The sequence below is a fragment of the Jaculus jaculus genome, chromosome 6, assembly GCF_020740685.1.
Source record: "Jaculus jaculus isolate mJacJac1 chromosome 6, mJacJac1.mat.Y.cur, whole genome shotgun sequence".
In the NCBI taxonomy this organism is placed as follows: Eukaryota; Metazoa; Chordata; class Mammalia; order Rodentia; family Dipodidae; genus Jaculus; species Jaculus jaculus.
The window spans coordinates 58,236,906-58,253,819 of NC_059107.1; the positions used below are offsets into that span (position 1 = coordinate 58,236,906).

At 41.5% G+C, this 16,914-nt stretch overlaps 1 protein-coding gene across 6 annotated transcripts in view; it reads left to right on the forward strand.

Moving 5' to 3' along the window:
- Window positions 1-3,782: 3,782 nt before the first annotated feature.
- Gcfc2 (GC-rich sequence DNA-binding factor 2) overlaps window positions 3,783-16,914 on the forward strand; it is a 54,546-nt gene continuing 41,414 nt past the window's right edge. For all 6 annotated transcript variants that reach the window (XM_045153408.1, XM_004660585.2, XM_045153409.1 and 3 more), the window contains exons 1-5: window positions 3,783-4,126; window positions 5,382-5,522; window positions 10,140-10,364; window positions 12,484-12,581; window positions 14,338-14,453. In XM_045153408.1, the coding sequence (XP_045009343.1) occupies window positions 3,865-4,126; window positions 5,382-5,522; window positions 10,140-10,364; window positions 12,484-12,581; window positions 14,338-14,453 (842 nt within the window). In that variant the 5' untranslated portion in view covers window positions 3,783-3,864. The remainder of the gene's footprint in view (window positions 4,127-5,381; window positions 5,523-10,139; window positions 10,365-12,483; window positions 12,582-14,337; window positions 14,454-16,914) is intronic.

Here is a 16,914-nt window from a genome sequence, read left to right on the forward strand (position 1 = left end):
TAGAATTCATTCTTGCATTTGACATGTCTTCATTAAGCTTAATCAGCTTGATGTTGAAATCCTCTATTTGCTTACTCACTTCTATTTGTTTATCTCTTTTTTGAGGTCTCTGGTTTTCCTCAAATTAAGCCGTAATGAAGGCTGTGTGCACTCCATTTATGTAGTTGTTGGCTTTTTGATGATTTGGTTCCAGTTCAGCAATTTGCTTGGTTAGGGTCACTTAGCTTATTGTGCTTTAATTTTGGGATGAAATTTCTGTTGTTTGTTTTGTTTTCATTGGGGCCTTCCATTATAGGATTAGGCAGCCCTGGAGGAAATCTCACAGTGTGTTGACTTTTACTGTTGTTTATTTTGCATTGCAGTTGTACACATCTCAGGGTAAAAGGCTTTTTCTTTTGGTTAAGGAAGAAGCAAGTATTTGTTCTTGTAGGATATTCAGGGCATTCGTAGGCTTGAACAATATTGGAGTGGGATGGGGTTATAACCACAGATGTACAGTTTGTGGAGTTGCAAGTGCACCAGAAGCTCTGGGCTGATGGCTGATATAAGAGCTGGTTTAGAGTACCAGAATTTCTTCAACCTGTAGTCACAGCTGTGCCTGGTCCGTGGGGCTCAGGAAAAGTAGCATTTTCCCCTATAACCCCACTGTACTTGAGCTAAGCAGGTTGTGGAGGTACACAGATTTTCCTATAGGTTTGACAGGTGCTCCTGTGCTCCCTTCTGGGGAAGAAGCAAGGTGCCAAGGAGGCAGTAGGGGCACCTGACTGGGGTGTGAGCAATGAAGAGAGAGGGAAATGGTGAAGCCAAGTTCCATGGACCAGGTCTGACCAAAGGTCCATGGAGGTGGCCAGTTTAGGGCATCATTCTGCAAAGGTGACCAGGGCAGGAATGTGGAGGTATCTCTTGGTTATTGATTTCTTCCACAAATGTGAACCTGACTGCAACAGGAAGAATATAATATAAGCTCTGAAAATATATCAGGAAGACAGAACTGGGGTCCTGGACCCTGTCCAGAAGGACTTGGTTCCAGTCATCTGATTTATTAGAGTATGGAGATGAAAAAAAAAAGAAAGAAAGAAAGAAAAAAAGAAAGAAAGAAAGAAAGGCCCCAGAAAAAGGCAGGAGAGGAAAAAGGGGGAAGGTGATGTAGCTCAGGAAGGTGCTCAATTTTGTGGTACCTTCATCCCTGCTTTTACAATGGAGGACCAAAACACATAGTTTTTGGATCTAAGAGTTTATTAGGATTGGCCATAGATACCATCCAGTCTGAAGGCCAATAAAGTTTTGGGAATTTGAGAATCCATGGAAGGTGGAAGTATCTGAGCAATTGTTTCTGGAGGCTCCCAGGATTGTCTTCTGAGGACAAAAAAGGGAGCCCAGTTTGTCTCTCCCAGGGATCTTGGGAAAAGAGATGGAGACTGACTCACCATTTCCTTGGGCTAAAGATGGTCTGGTACTGAATAATCCAGTGGATAAGACAAATGCCTTTCCATGGCTCAAGCTGAGAAGTCAGGCATGTAATGAGTTATAAAAGTCCAGAACAGTCCTTGTACCCCAAACCCTAGGTTCCTTTCTAATTGTAGTCAAAGAATTTAATAAAAAAAGAAAACTGAAGGATAATTATTAAATTATTATATTTACTGAGGGAAGTAGAGCTAAGGAAAGGCACCCATGTGGCTAGAGACCCTATATGAGGGCCTGGGGAAAAAAGCATGGATAGAAAATTGAAAAGGAAGTTCAAGGAGCTCCTGCCATGTGGGGAGATAGAAGGGATAAAGAACCCATGTGGAGAGTAAGGGCCAAAACAGCCCAGGCCCAGCTGAGGGAAAAACTCACTCATAGTTGGAAGTTCCCAAGTGATCAGAGACAGAGTCTGCCGTCTTCTTGCAAAAGTATTTATGACCTTATGGGCTGGGCTGTCTTTGTTTGAACTAGAGGGCCAGCTGGTTGGTTAGGGTTAGAGACTGTCTCAGGAAGAGGCTGGGGACTAAACTTGACCAACCACAATGTTTAAATCCTATGAAAGACCTCCCTCCCAGGAGAGGATCCTGACTGGATAAACAGGTCTCTAGGGAACTAAGTAAGTAATAAAAAGATAATCATTGATTTCTAGCAAGTGAAAAATTCCCTGCGCTTTTTATCTTCAGGTGTGCAGTCACCCTCACTCTACTCCCCTCCTCCAAGGAGGATGAAAAGCTTTTAGGCAGGCATATTACTTAACTGGGCAGTTGGAGATTTCCTCCAGCCACCTAGGAGTTTTGAGAGACCACTGAAGTGTAGCCTCAGCCTTGGTCTCTCAGTCCTGCCCAGGGAAGTTGCAATTCTCACACAAGTTACCATGGTGAATATGAGAGGGGAAATAAGGTAGAGATCAAGGACACCTCAGGATCCAGGGTTAGCCAGGGACAAGTTGTCACTGTCCATTGGTTCCTGTATGCAAGAGGGATCACACTCTAAACATCTGCCCAAGTTTCTGCCCCATTTGTTAGGAAAAGCTAGGTAGGCATTGTGGTACACACATTTAATCCCAGGATTTGGAAGACAGAGGTAAGATCATTGCAGTGAGTTCAAGGCCACCCTAACACTGTATAGTGAATTCCAGGTTAGCCAGGCTAGAGCAAGACCCTACCTCAAACAACAACAAAATCCACTTTCCTTATAGACAATGGGATATGTTTGGGTTGGTGGGAATCATTAAAATTCTTTTGTTGCAAGATGGTCCACCTTGCCTCAGGGCTTATGCCACTTCTTTGTATTACTAATAATTTCACAAGGTACTAATAAATTCACAAGGAGGCACATACTTCTGGAGTTCATATGCAGTGGCTGAAGGGCCTGGAAGCCCCATTCTCTCTATCTACCATAAAGTATACAAAACTTAAAAATGGACTTTTTGGTCAGACTCAGGAATGTAAGTTAAAAATCTGAGTGGCTTGAAGATTGAAGGGGTGGACCCAAAGGCTAGCCCACCTAGGTAGTGCACTAGACTGTGGGGGCAGCAGGGGGCCCTGTAGCCATTGTGGATGAAACTGGCTCAGACACAAATCCCATTCCTGCTAAGGCAGGGTGGCACCTACTGTCCCTAACTAAAACTACATAAAAGAAGCTGGCTTTCTCCTGTTTTGCCTTCACCGGGACACATTCATAATATGAACACATACATCTTTCCCACTTAATGCTTTCTCATCTCCTCACCCAAAACAATGCTCCACTAGAGTTCTAGCTATGCATTTCGTCTGATATACACACCTGGTCTGCATACAGGCACAAACACATTTATCCCTTCTCCGGAATTCAGCTCCTTGTCCCTTTTTTAGGTTAATATTTTTATTTGTAGTCTCATTTATTAGTGGCACAAAGAATTGGGTTTCATTATATTTTCAAGCCAATTTTACTTTTCACTTCCTTTCTCCTTCCTCCTTTTGTACTCTTCCCCAACATAACTTTCTTTCCTTTCTTCTTTCATATTATTTTCCTTTTGCCTCCTCCACCTTATCGGCTTTGATTGCCCTCTAGTCTTGAATCAGTAACTACGGAGCAGTTCCAGTCCAGAGTTGGGAATATAGTCCCTTCCTTCCTACACGGCGTTTGCACGAAGAGGACCTATGAGAAACTTGCTTGCAGACCTCATCCCTGACGAGAGGCCACTTGTTACAACCTCTACCGACAAGAAAACGCTTTGCTCCCGCCAACTTCCGCCCTGAGAACCTAACAAATTCTCCAACCAGAACCAGCGGACCATTCCACGCATGCGCGGGGCACAGGGGTAGCGCGTGCGCAGCGCGGTACGGGAGGGCGAGTGCACCTACGCGGGCGCCTATGCCAGAGTCGAGAGTACGCGACTGCGCGAGCCGGCCCTGAACCATGGCTCACAGACCCAAAAGGACTTTCCGCAGGCGCCAGGCGGAGTCCAGCGAAAGCGATGACGCGGAGGATCCGTCTGCAGAGGCCGAGGTGCCCAGAGAGCAGGAGGAGGAAGGTTGGCCCTCTGGAGGAGGCGGCGCGGAGGTGGCAGAACGGCAGCGGAGGGCCCGCAGGGGGCCTCGGGGCCGAGGTCTGGTGTGGGCGAGCTCCCGGCGCGCCCCGGATGCTGCCTCCCGCGCGGACGGCGGCCCGCGCGGCCCAGGTGACGGGGAAACGCGTAGCGCGCCGCGCGGAGGGGGCGGGCGCCGGGCGGGGAATGGGGCGTGCGTGACTGTCAACTGCGCCGCGCGCGGGGTCCTGGCCTACCACTGCTTTTCCTCATAAATGTCAACACAACTACGTGAACAAAAAGCACATTCACAGGATTAAAGTGGTTTTGCTTTTTCATTTCCTCTGCCAGGATCTTGGGACCCTTAAGGATGGATGGACCGTGCCTGAGTATTACTTTGTGTTTATCCATTTTGGGAACAAGCAGAGGTTGTCACAAATCGCAGTACCTAGGAAAAATGTGGACTTTCACATTTAAGTTCTTATTAACTTCCATCTTGTTTTACACTTTGTATAGGTCTTGGATTAAAGGAAAATGTGAGTTTTGGTTTTGGAGCTAGGATCTCACTAGCCTTTAACTCAAAAGTCCTCCTGCCTCAGCGTTAGGAGTGCTGGGATTACAGGTGTGCACCATCATGCCCAATATAAATCTTCAGTTTTAAGATAATGTATAAAAACCACAAAATCAATGTTTATTAACAAATTCTTGTCAATAATCTCAAGATTTCCTTTACAGTTTACTCATTCTCACAAACTTGCTGTGAACTTACTTTCTTAATGTTTCTTTGTTATGTAGATTAACAGTTCTTAATAACCTAAAGACCATCCCAAAGTTACACATGAACAAGACAGGCAACATGCCTTTGGACCAGATGGACTGGTACTTGTTGACATTGAAATACACATTAATAATAAAGCCTAAACTCGAGTTGGATGGGATTAGCATGAAAACCCCTCTTCTCCATTAACTTTGTATTATCGTCCCTGATTTTATTATTCTCCTTAGCAATAGCATTTGCTTTATCAAATTATGAATATCAAATGAAATAAGTTATGCAAAATAGATTTCATTGTGCATCCCTCACAGTAAATGTACATTAGATATTTTATTTTTCTACTTAATCACGACCATTACTTTTCTTTTTAAGACACTACTTTGGTTTTTGTCCCCTTAATGTTTCCTTCTCTCTTCATGCAACTTTTAGAAATATCTTATTAGATACATAGATAGTACAAACAGAGCAAGTCTTTATAAAACATTTATTAGGCCATCTAGTTGTCTCAGATTGTAAGTTGTTGTATATTTGTTTTATGTACAATATGATTAACATACCAAAGTATACTTTCATTTGCTCGGAATTTCAGTCATTGAGTCCAGTATTTTGACTCTTTCTTTCTTTACTCCATAGATGTCCTGTTACAATCCAGAACAGTTGGGTTTTCAGCGCATGAAGAGGACGAAACACATCCCTCCTTAGACAGTGAGAGTGATCTGAGGCCATCCTCTGACAGCACCAGCTCTCTAGAAGAAAAAGAAGCTTCTTCAATAGGTTGGTAATTCTTGTACTGTTACTTTATACCCCTCCTTTCCTTTCCTGTCCTGTACAGTCCTTTCATTTCTCTCTTTTTTTCTCTCTCTCTCTCCTTCCATACCCTTCTATTCCCTTTTGTCCTTCCTGAAAGGGTCTGTAGCTAAGGCGAGCCTGGAACTCACTGTATAGCCCAAGATAGCTTCACACTGTCAGATTATAAGCTTGTTTTACCTATACCATGCTCTAATAAGTATTTTGTAGACCAGTAATTCTTATTTTTGAAGAAATAACAGCAGGTATGGAGAAAATAGGTTATTACTTCTGATTGCCACATTTCCAAAATTGCTTGCCATTACATGATATGCCCAAGGTCCGAATGCTTGTAAGAGGCCTAGGTAGGGTTCAAACCTAGGCAGTCTGCTCCAGAATCTGTTCTTGACCACTGCTGTGCTAGGTGATTCACCCTGATAAGTGACCATGGTAAGAGTCAGTGAGGGTGTTGCCAGTGCCAGGTGGCATATCTAAAACGCGAAGGAGGATTATCCTTTAACATGAACAGGAAACTTGTATTGGCTGTGGATGGCATGACTGACTACTTTTGGTGTTTTGCTGTTGTTGTTAACCAGTATAGTTCACATGTTAGCACATCATCCACCTTTGGGCCAAATCTAGCCCAACACCTATTTCTATAAACAAAAATGTTTGAAAGTACCCTCTTTCAGTTATTATCTAAGTCTGCTTTTGCCTAGCAACATCACAGTTGAAAACTTACCATAGACCTGGCCTTACACTCCAGGAAATAAGTCATGTTTATCTAGCCCTTCACTTGTAAGACCAGTGATAATAACTTTTTTTGTGCTATATAGACACCTTTTACAGTCTAGTGAGGCCTAAGATGCCTTTGAGAACATAAACTAAAATAAACGAAAAAAATATTGACAGAATTTTTTTGTGTTTATGTATGTGTAATTGTCTTGAGACAGTGTCTTAACTCTAGCCCAGGCTGGCCTTGAACTCATAGTAATCTTTCTGCATCAGTCCCTCCTGAGCCATCATGCCCAACTTCCAATATATTTTAAGACTTGTGGAGCCAGGCATGGTGGTACATGCCTGTAATACCAGCACCCAAGGGGATAAAGCAGAAGGCTCATGAACTCAAATCCAGTCTGGACTATGCAAGGAGACCCTGACTCAAACAGAAAACAAACAACAACAAAAAAAGACTAGTAATGTTTCCTTGTTACCCCAGTTATTCATAGAGACCAGTGGCTCTATAATTTTGTAAACATTTTTGTTCTAAGCTCACAAGGTACAGAAGTCCTAAGTGAAAGGTCAAACATGGAATTGTATTAAACTATGTCTCCTTCCACATCTCCATTTAAAAAAATTTTTTTTTTAATTGAGTCTGGTAAACAGTTGCCACCTTGTGATTATAGATGCAGCCCTGTCTGATAGAATTTTCTGTTGTATTCTGTAATTTCACTGTCCAAACATAGCCATTTGGCCATATGTGGATGTTGAACTCTAGGTATGTGGCTGACATAACTAAAATTGAATTTTTTTAATTTAGATAAATTTATGTTGTCATATATGATTCTGTGGATGATGGTGGGTCAAACCATGTGAGGGAGGGTTATGAAGTGTTGGCAACACTACCCACCAAAGGAGAAGTCAGCCTTGGAAAATGTGGGGGCTCGCTTTTAATATGACAGTGATTGAGGTTTTGGTGTGTAGGTTCCAGAGGAAAGTGATGATAAATTCCCTTCAGAATGTAGGACAGTTCCATAGTAAAGAATTACCCTTGCCTAAATACCCATTAAGAAACAGTGATGACGATCTAGAGAAGAAAAGATTGTGGGGCTGGTTGTGGTGGCATAGCATCCAGCACTTAGAAGGATGAAACCAGCACTTAGAAGGATGAGACTGGAGAAATCACAGGTTTGAGGCCAGAGGCCTGCATAGCAAGACCCTATTTCAAAGAAAAGAAAAACAGGTAGAAAGAAATGTGATAATTTTAAGGACTTTGTATGGAAGGAGTGAATTTATTTTGTGGTCAGATGGTAGAGCTGTGAGAGTGAACCATTAATAGAACATCTGCTTTAAGGTGTTCCCTGTGGCAGAGACTGCTGGCAAAGGGAGGTGATTGGTGACCTGTGCACCCTAGATGACTGTGGTAGAAGGAAGATGTCTATGAGAATTACCTGTGAGCTGTCAGTAAAATCAGGATATTGGCTTTATCCACTTATCCCATGTCTGCTTAGCAACTGCTTTTTGGGAACCACTGAGGTCTGAGAAAGTGATATAGAAGAATATTCTTGTCTTCCATGAACTCTACTTCTTTATTGTACATAAAAAGGATTGGCTTATCTAATATCAATGAGTTGCATTGCTTATGGCTTATTATCTAAGCCCTCAAAAGTCATTTGCTCCCAGTACATGTTTTTCTGTTTACTTATTCATACACTTCAGTATTGAAACCTGTATGTATTATATATGTATTATCTTTACTTACTTTCACATAAAATCCCCTATGAGATTATAAAAACAAACTAATGCTCATTCAATCTCAGGTAACTTCAATTTGAACTTCTGAGATTGGGGCTTGGGTACCTATAGTTTACCAAGAGATGGTTCTCATGTATAGGGAGGGATGAGAATTGCTAATGCCATCTGCTGGGATAGTTTTGAAATTTAAATTTGCATCTTTAAAAACAAAATTTTGTCTTCATTCACATCATAATAAAAGCAAAGTCCAGAGTTCTACCAGATAGATCCCTCTTAGCTTCATAATCAACATTTTTCTTTTTGCTTTTTAAGCTTTTTTTTAGTTAAGAATTAAGTGAACTGTTTGATTTGCCCTGCCTTTTCTTTCCCCATCACCCCCCCCCCTTTTTTTTGACTATCCTAGTACTCATTTTGTCACCTAAGCCTCTCTAATAGTCTTCTGCCATCATGCCCACTGCCTCACCTTAACAGGATCCATATTATCTGTTAAATGATAATACTGTATAAATAAATGCTAGTTTAGCCAAGGGTGGTGGTGCATGGCTGAAATTCCAGAGCTTGGCATGCAGAGGTAGATTAAGAGTTCCAGGCTAGCACGAGCTATGCAGACCCTGTATCAGTAGGTGGGTGGATGGATGGATGGATGAATTTGCTATAAACAAAGAAAGGCAATGATTTGCTAGCATGATTGACATGTTAGTGAATTTTGGGTTCTGGAGTGCTGGGTATTGCATGATTCACTTACTACTTGTTATTTTCCCTAGGACTCAGGTCAGTAGGTCTGATTTTAATTTATCTTGTTTTATTTCTGTATGTTAAACAAGGGAGTATTTGTTCATCTCCTGTTTTCCATTTGCCTATGACATGTTTTCTTTTATTTCCCCCAAAGTTGAGATCACTGGGGCTGGGGAGATGGCTCGGTTGTTAAAGGTGCTTGCTCTGCAAGCCTGTCAATTAAAGTTCAGATCCCCAGCACCTATGTAAAACCAGACAAAGTGGTGCATGCCTCTGTAATACCAATATACCTGTGGTAGTGGGAAGCAAAGCCAGGAGAATCGTGAAGCTCTCATGCCAGCTAGTCTGGCATTCTCAGTAGCAAGCAAGAGAGACCCTTTCTCAAAGTAGGGTAGAAGGACAGACCCAGTATCCACAAGTGTCCTCTGATCTACAGGTACAGCACACACACGAATGGGAATGGAGCCAAGATAGGAAAGTGTTTGCTTGGTATACACAAAACTCTAGATTTGATCCACAGCACTGCATAAACCATGTGTGGTGGTCCATGCCTTTAATGTGTGCCTCTAGCACCTGGGAGGTGGAGGCATGAAGATCAAGGCATCAAAGTCATCTTTAGGTGCGTTGAGAACTCAAGGTCAGTTTAGGCTCAAAAACAACAAAACTGGTTATCAGTATGAGACCCAGATGACAACATTTTACTTGTACCTCAGAGACTCAACTTAATGTTTTTGGGTGCTTGAAATTGTAAGAATTGTTCCTGCCATGCTTACTCTGTTAATTTTCTTTTTTTAAATATTTGTATTTTATTTATTTGAGAGATCATGGATGTGCTTGGGCATCTCTGCCAGTAAACTCCAAATGCATGTGCCGCTTTGTACATTTGGATTTATGTGGGTACTGGGTATCTCAAACCTGGGTCAGCAGACCTTGCAAACAAGTGCCTTTAAGCATTGAGCCATCTCCCCAGCCCTCTGTTAATTTTATTAAGAAACTGCTAGAGCCAGGTATGGTGGTGCACGCCTTTAAGCTCAGCACTTGGAGGCAGAGGTAGGAGGCTTGCTGTGAGTTCTAGGCCACCTTGAGACTATAGTGAATTCCAGGTAAGCCTGGACTAGAGCGAAACCCTACCTCGAAAAACCAAAACAACAACAAAAAAGAGAGAGAGAGAAACCACTAGAGGGCCTGGGGAGGTGCCCCACCCACATTTCTGCTGTGGTACTCCCAGTTTCAAGAAACGAGAGACAGAAGCACTTGACTGGGAAGAGAAAGATATTTTCTTGCTAACCAAGTTAACTTCCTTCCCTGATGCAGACTTGGAGTCATTTATTATAGCGTCATACATATATCAAAGAATTGTTTTCATTGCCCTCCTCTTTGTTTTGTTTCTTTCAGTCAAGATTCCTGATGCGGCTTTTATTCAGGCAGCCCGCAGAAAACGAGAGTTGGCCAGGGCCCAAAGTGACTTCATTTCCTTGCGTGTAAACCATACCTCCACCACCTTTGATAAGAAGAGAAGCAGTGAGGAGGATCCTGAGAGTGAGCCTGATGATTATGAAAAGAGCATACCATTTACCCCAAAGCCTCAAACACTCGGACAAAGGATGGCTGAAGAAACAAGTATGTGTTTACATAGTAGTATGTAAAGATCAAGCCATTTTCATTAGAATTTCTTGTGACACCATTGCCATAAGAATGTGATGTAGCTGGGTGTGATGGCTCCTATCAATCAGGAAACTCAGGGAGGAAGATCACAAGTTCCAGGTCATCCTTAAGTATATAGTGAGAACCTGTCTCATATAGGCCACAAAAACAAAAAATGTAACATATTATCGGACTGGAGAGATGGCTCAGAGGTTACTTGCAAAGCCTAACAATCTGGATTCAGTTCCCCATTACCCACATATAGCCAGATGCACTAAGTGACACACATGCATCTGAAGAGATCTTTTGCAGTGGCTGGAGGTCCTAGCATGCCCATTCTCATTCTCTCTCTCCCTGCTTGAAAATAAATAAATAAAAATATTTTTTAAAGTGACATATTATCATACATTTTAAGAAATGCCAGTGATAGCTGGGCGTGGTGGCACATGCCTTTAATCCCAGCACTCAGGGAGCAGAGGTAGAAGGATTGCTGTGAGTTCAAGGCCACCCTGAGACTACATAGTGAATTTCAGGTCAGCCTGGGCTAGAGTGAGACTGTGCCTCAAAAAGAACAAAAGAAAAAAAAAAAGAAAGAAATGTCAGTGTGGTTTATACTTTGGTCCATAACAACATGGGCTCTAAAAGTATCAAAGGTGTGTATTAAAAGGTTTACTAGTGTCTGACACCCTACTTGATTTTGACAGGTTAAAAAAATTGTTCCATGTTTTACTTTTTAAATATTGGAAGTTAATGCCACCTTTGAGGAATTTTGTTTTGTTTTGTTTTTTGAGATAGGGGCTCACTCTAGGCTAGACTGACCTGGAATTCACCATGTATTCATAGGCTGGCCTTGAATTTATGGCAGTGCTCCTACCTCTGCCTCCCAAGTGCTAGGATTAAAGGCGTGAGCCACCATGGCCAGCCTCAGGAATATTGTTATTAACATGGAAGATTTTGCAGAAATGTTAAGTGTTATATTGAAGTTTTCTCTACTACAATAAACATTTCCTCTGGTATCAGTGCCTAAGCCCCAAAGGACCATTCACATTTGTCCGTTATAACATACATGCCTTGCCAAATTATACTATTTTTTTTCCAGACTGGTTCATTATATCTAGAAATTGTTTTGGGTTTTTTGAGACAGGATCTCATCCCAAGCTAGCCTCCAACTTACTGTATAGCTGGGGATGACCTTGAACTTCTGATCTTACTACTTCCATCTCCCCAGTGCTGGGAGTAGAGGTATGCCCCATCACACCTGGTCTATGTAGTACTGAAGATCAAAGCTACGGCTTCTTGGATACAAGGCAAGCACTCTAAGAACTCAACTGAAATATATCACCAGTCCCCAGAAATTATTTTATTTTTATTTATTTATTTATTTGACAGTGAAAGAGGGGGAGAAAGAGAATGGGCATGCCAGGGTCTCCAGCCACAGCAAGCGAACTTCAGATACTTGTGTCCCCCTGTGCATCTGGCTAACTTGGGTCCTGGAGAATTGAACCTGGGTCCTTTGGCTTTGCAGGCAAACTCCTTAACAGCTAAGCCATTCCTCCAACCTCTCCCCAAATTATTATTATCATTTATTTATTTGGGTTATTCAAGGTAGGGTCTCACTCTATTCCATGCTGACCTGCAATTTACTATGTAGTCTCAGGGTGGCCTTGAACTCATGGCAATCCACCTCCCTCTGCCTCTCGAGTGCTGAGATTAAAGATGTGTGACACCACACCCGGCTTCTAGAAATTATTTTAAATGTTCAGATTCTTAGATAGGAATTAGAATTTTTGATAAGGAAAATAAGACATTTTGTTTGTTCTCAGTGTTTTCCATGTGGGAAAATGTAATAATTTGGTGATGAGAGTGCAGGCTCTGGGGTCAGATCACTGGATTTATGTCTTCTTTGAACATAGTCTCTGACAAGTGATTTAACCTTCTAGTATGGTCTTTTCATTTAAAAAATAATTCTTCCTGTCCATGTTGTTATAAAGAACAAAAACACATAATATGCTACTAAACCTGCATGAAATAAACCCAGAAAATCATCCATGCTGAAATCAGAGTGGAAGATGCTATATATTCATGTTTTAAATAGCAAACAGAAGTGAAGAAACAAGTGAAGAGAGTGAGGAAGATGAGAATCAAGATGTTTGGGAACAGCAGCAAATGAAGAAAGTAATTAAAAGTTTAGAGGTAATAGTTTTAAAATAATTTACTCTGTGTGTGTGTGTGTGTGTGTGTGTAGGCACAGGCTTGCGTGTAGAGGTCAGAGGGCTTTTGGGTCTGTCCTTGCCATTCCACATCATTTGATACAGGTTTCTTTCAATCTCACTCTGTTCTTTTTGCTGTGTGCTTGCTTCCAAAAATTTTTTTCTGTCTGCCTACCATTTTACAAGTGCTAGGATTACAGAAGCCCACCACAGCTTTCAGCTAATGTTTTTTTTATACTCTATATATTAACAGCCTGTGACTCCTATAACAAGTTGCCTCAAACCTGGTGACTAAAACTGCATGGAATTTATCTGTCAGAGCATAGTGGCCATAAGTCTGATGTCAAGGTTGTCAGGGCTATGCCTCCTCTGAAGGCCTTGGAGTTGTGAATGTAGAACTCATCACTGCCTCTGCCTTCACATGCTTTTTCTGTATCTCCATTCTTGTTCTTAAGAGGACACTTGTCTTTGCATTCCAGTTTAACCCAGATAATCTCATGATACTTTTCTTAGATACAAAGACATAGACCTCATTTCTAAATGGGACAATGCATATGTTTTGTGAGTATATCTTTTAGAAGGCCATCATCAGCCCACTGTACAAATAATTGCCAACTTGGTAGTTTACTCTGACAAAACTTTATCCCCTCACTGTTCTGAAGTCCACAAGTCCAATATCAATATATTGGCAAATCTGCATTCCTTCCAGAAGCTATGGAAATAATTCATTTTGTTGGAATTCTTTAGTTTGTGGGGACATTTCTCTTCCATCTTCAGTTTGCCTCCTTCCCTTTTGTGAGGATATGTGTAACTGCCATCAGACCCTTTCTATATCATCACACTATTCTCAAAATCCTTCTCACTTGTATCATTTATATATAAATGGCATCATTCATATATAAATATAAATGCCATTTTTTATTGTGGGGGGTGGCTCTGTGTTAGTAGCTGCAATACTCAGTTATGATGCAGTCTGTAGGAAACAACTAAAAAAAAATCATTGCAGTGAATTCTTGCAGCTTTATGCGCATAGTCGTTACAGAGTCCTGAGGTGGCACAGGAACAAGGAGGTGGTTAGTTTTATAAGAGAGAGGGCTAATGGAGAGATTTAGAAAAGCCTGTCAGAACTGGTTATCTGTGAATAGTCATTGGAAGGTATGTACATTGTAAGGGATTTGGACTGAAGGTACTGTCAGTGTTGGGGATTGCAGGTGTGATGGAGGGGGGAAGATCTAATGAAAATTGAGATGAAAAATGATGTCTCATGGAAAACAGAAAAACTGGGCTGGCGGGATGGCTTAGCAGTTAAGACATTTGCTTGCAAAGCCAAAAAGACCCAGGTTTGATTCCCCAGAATCCATGTGAGCCAGATACACAAGGTGGCGCATGCGTCTAGAGTTTGTTTGCAGTGGCTGGAGGCCCTGGTGCACCCATTCTCTCTCTCCCCTTCTTCTTTCTCTGTCAAATAAATAAATAAAAATTATATACATATGAAAAACTCAGCCAGTGAGTTAGCTACGATTTGTGGGCCATTGTCTGAACTAAAGGTTCTCCAGAATCTGCTGGGCATCCCAAGCCGGATAACAATGAGCTGTAATTAGCTAGGGGACATGGATATGAAGTATCTGTGTTGTAAGTCAGAGTTTTGAAATTTGCCTCATAAGGATCTTAGATTATTCAGTCTCCTTTACATGGTGAATGAGATTTTTTTTAAAGATACATTTTCATATTATTTTTAGGCAAGAGACATAAACCTTTCCCACTGCGGTGAATCTCAAACAATGAAGAAGCTTAATACTTCCATTTCATTTCCACCAGTAAATTTGGAAATTATAAAGAAGCAGTTGAATACTAGGTGAGTAATTTGTTTTGAATTTTACATTTGTTCTCAAAATTTAATAGTAATAAGGCACTATTTTATTGAACATTTAAAAAATTCTAGAAAAATATAACTTTTTTTTTTTTTTTTTTTTTTTTTGGTTTTCTGAGGTAGGGTCTCACTCTAGCCCAGGCTGACCTGGAATTCACCCTGTATTCTCAGGGTAGCCTCGAACTCATGGCAGTCCTCCTACCTCTGCCTCCCTAGTGCTGGGATTAAAAGTGTGCGCCACCACTCCTGGCATAAAGTCTGTGGATGCTAGAATTAGCATGTATCTATGGTAGATAATTAAAGATTTTAAAAAATTAGATAAATGTAAAAGTGATCATTGAATTGTATTCGATAGTCGTTTCTTAAATATGACATTAGGTGATCCATAGGATATTCACATGGGCTTAACAAAGTGGACTGTGGTAACTGGAGAAGCAAGTGTAACATCACTGATCCATGTTATATTCACATGGGCTTAACAAAGTGGGCTGTTTAACTGCAGCAGCACAGAAATGTACAAGAGAAAGTAGAATAAACCTAAAGGAACAGCAGATTCTAATAAAACAACTATTAGTCAGAAAACAGATACATTGGGCTGGAAAGATGGTTCAGTAGTTAAAGGCACTTGCTTGCAAAGCCTGCCAGCCTGGGTTCAATTCCTCAGCACTCAGTGGATAGCAAGATGCAAAGTGATGCCTCATCTGTGATCCCAGTGTGTTTTCTACAGTTGGAAGTTGAGCCAGAAGTATCCAAAGCTCAGTAGCCAGCTAGTCTGGCATTTCTTTGTAGAATGACAGCTCCTTTGTAGCAGCAAGAGAGCCTGTCTTAAGAAGGTAGAGTACAGACTCCTGGAAGTTGCCCTCTGACCCTGCCACCATGCAGTGTGATACACGCATGCGTGCACACACTCATAAGCATGCACACACATGCACGCGCGCACACACATATACACACACTTAATAACTTAAAAGAAAAAGAAAACAGAATAAAAACAAGTAAATTTTATCAACCATAACCATTTAAGTGGTATTAAAGGCAGCTCAATCAGATACCTATCTTCCATAATAAATACATAGTCTCCTGTTTTCAAATGTTATTCTTGGAATTCACTTAATTTATAAGTTCTCATCAATCTTAGACTAAAAACTGTGTCAGTAACTTCTATTGTAAAACTAGTCTAGCTGGATGTGATGGTACATATCTTTAATCTCAGCACTTGAGAAGCACAGAGGTAGGAGGATCACTGAGTTTGAGGCCCTCATGGGACTATGTAGTGAATTCCAAGTCAGCCTGGTTAGAGTGAGACATTACTTAGAAAACTACAACAACAAAAGTAGTTTATAAGTCAGTCATGGGGACACAGCACTTGAGAGGTTGAAGGTAAAGGAATATCATTTGGTTATATGAGAACCTGTCTCAAAATACATGAATACACACATATACACCTAAAATTACCTTCTGTATCTAAAAACTTTTCAGTGTCTTTTCTTTCCTTTTTTAAAAAATATTTTATTTTTTGCCAGGTGTGATGGTGCACACCTTTAATCCCAGCACTTGGGAGGCAGAGGTAGGAGGATCGCCATGAGTACTAGGCAACCCTGAGGCTACATAGTGAATTCCAGGTCAGCCTGGGTTAGAGTGAAACTATACCTCGAAAAACCAAAAAAAAAACAAATTATTTTTATTTATCTGACAGAGAAGGGGGGGGGGATGGGCACTCCAGGGCCTCCAGCCACTGCAAATGAACTACAGATGCATTCACTGCCTGTGCATCTGGCTAATGTGGGTCCTGGGGAATCTAACCTGGGTCCTTTGGCTTTGCTGGCAAACGCCTTAACCACTAAGCCATCCCTTCAGCCCTTTTCTTGCCTTTTTCCTTTGAGACCTATTTGTGGTGCTCTCCTTGGTTTAGTGAGTCTATTAAACACAGGTTTAAATGATAATCCCTTTCCTTTTCAATTTTTTTTTAATTTATTTATTTGAGAGCGACAGACACAGAGAGAAAGATAGAGGGAGAGAGAGAGAATGGGTGCGCCAGGGCTTCCAGCCTCTGCAAACAAACTCCAGACGCTTGCGCCCCCTTGTGCATCTGGCTAATGTGGGACCTGGGGAACCGAGCCTCGAACCGGGGTCCTTAGGCTTCACAGGCAAGCGCTTAACCGCTATGCCATCTCTCCAGTCCTCAATTTTTAAAAAAACATTTATTTAGCTGGGCATGGTGGTGCACTCCTTTAATCCCAGCACTCATGAAGCAGAGGTAGAAGGATCTTCATGAGTTTGAGAGCACCCTGAGACTACATAGTGAATTCCAGGTCAGCCTGGGCTAGAGTGAGACCCTACCTCAAAAAACAAACAAAAAATATTTATTTATTTGAGAGAGGGAGAAAGACAGTGAGAGAATGAGTGTACCAGGGCCTCTTGCAAACTCCATACACATGTGCCATGT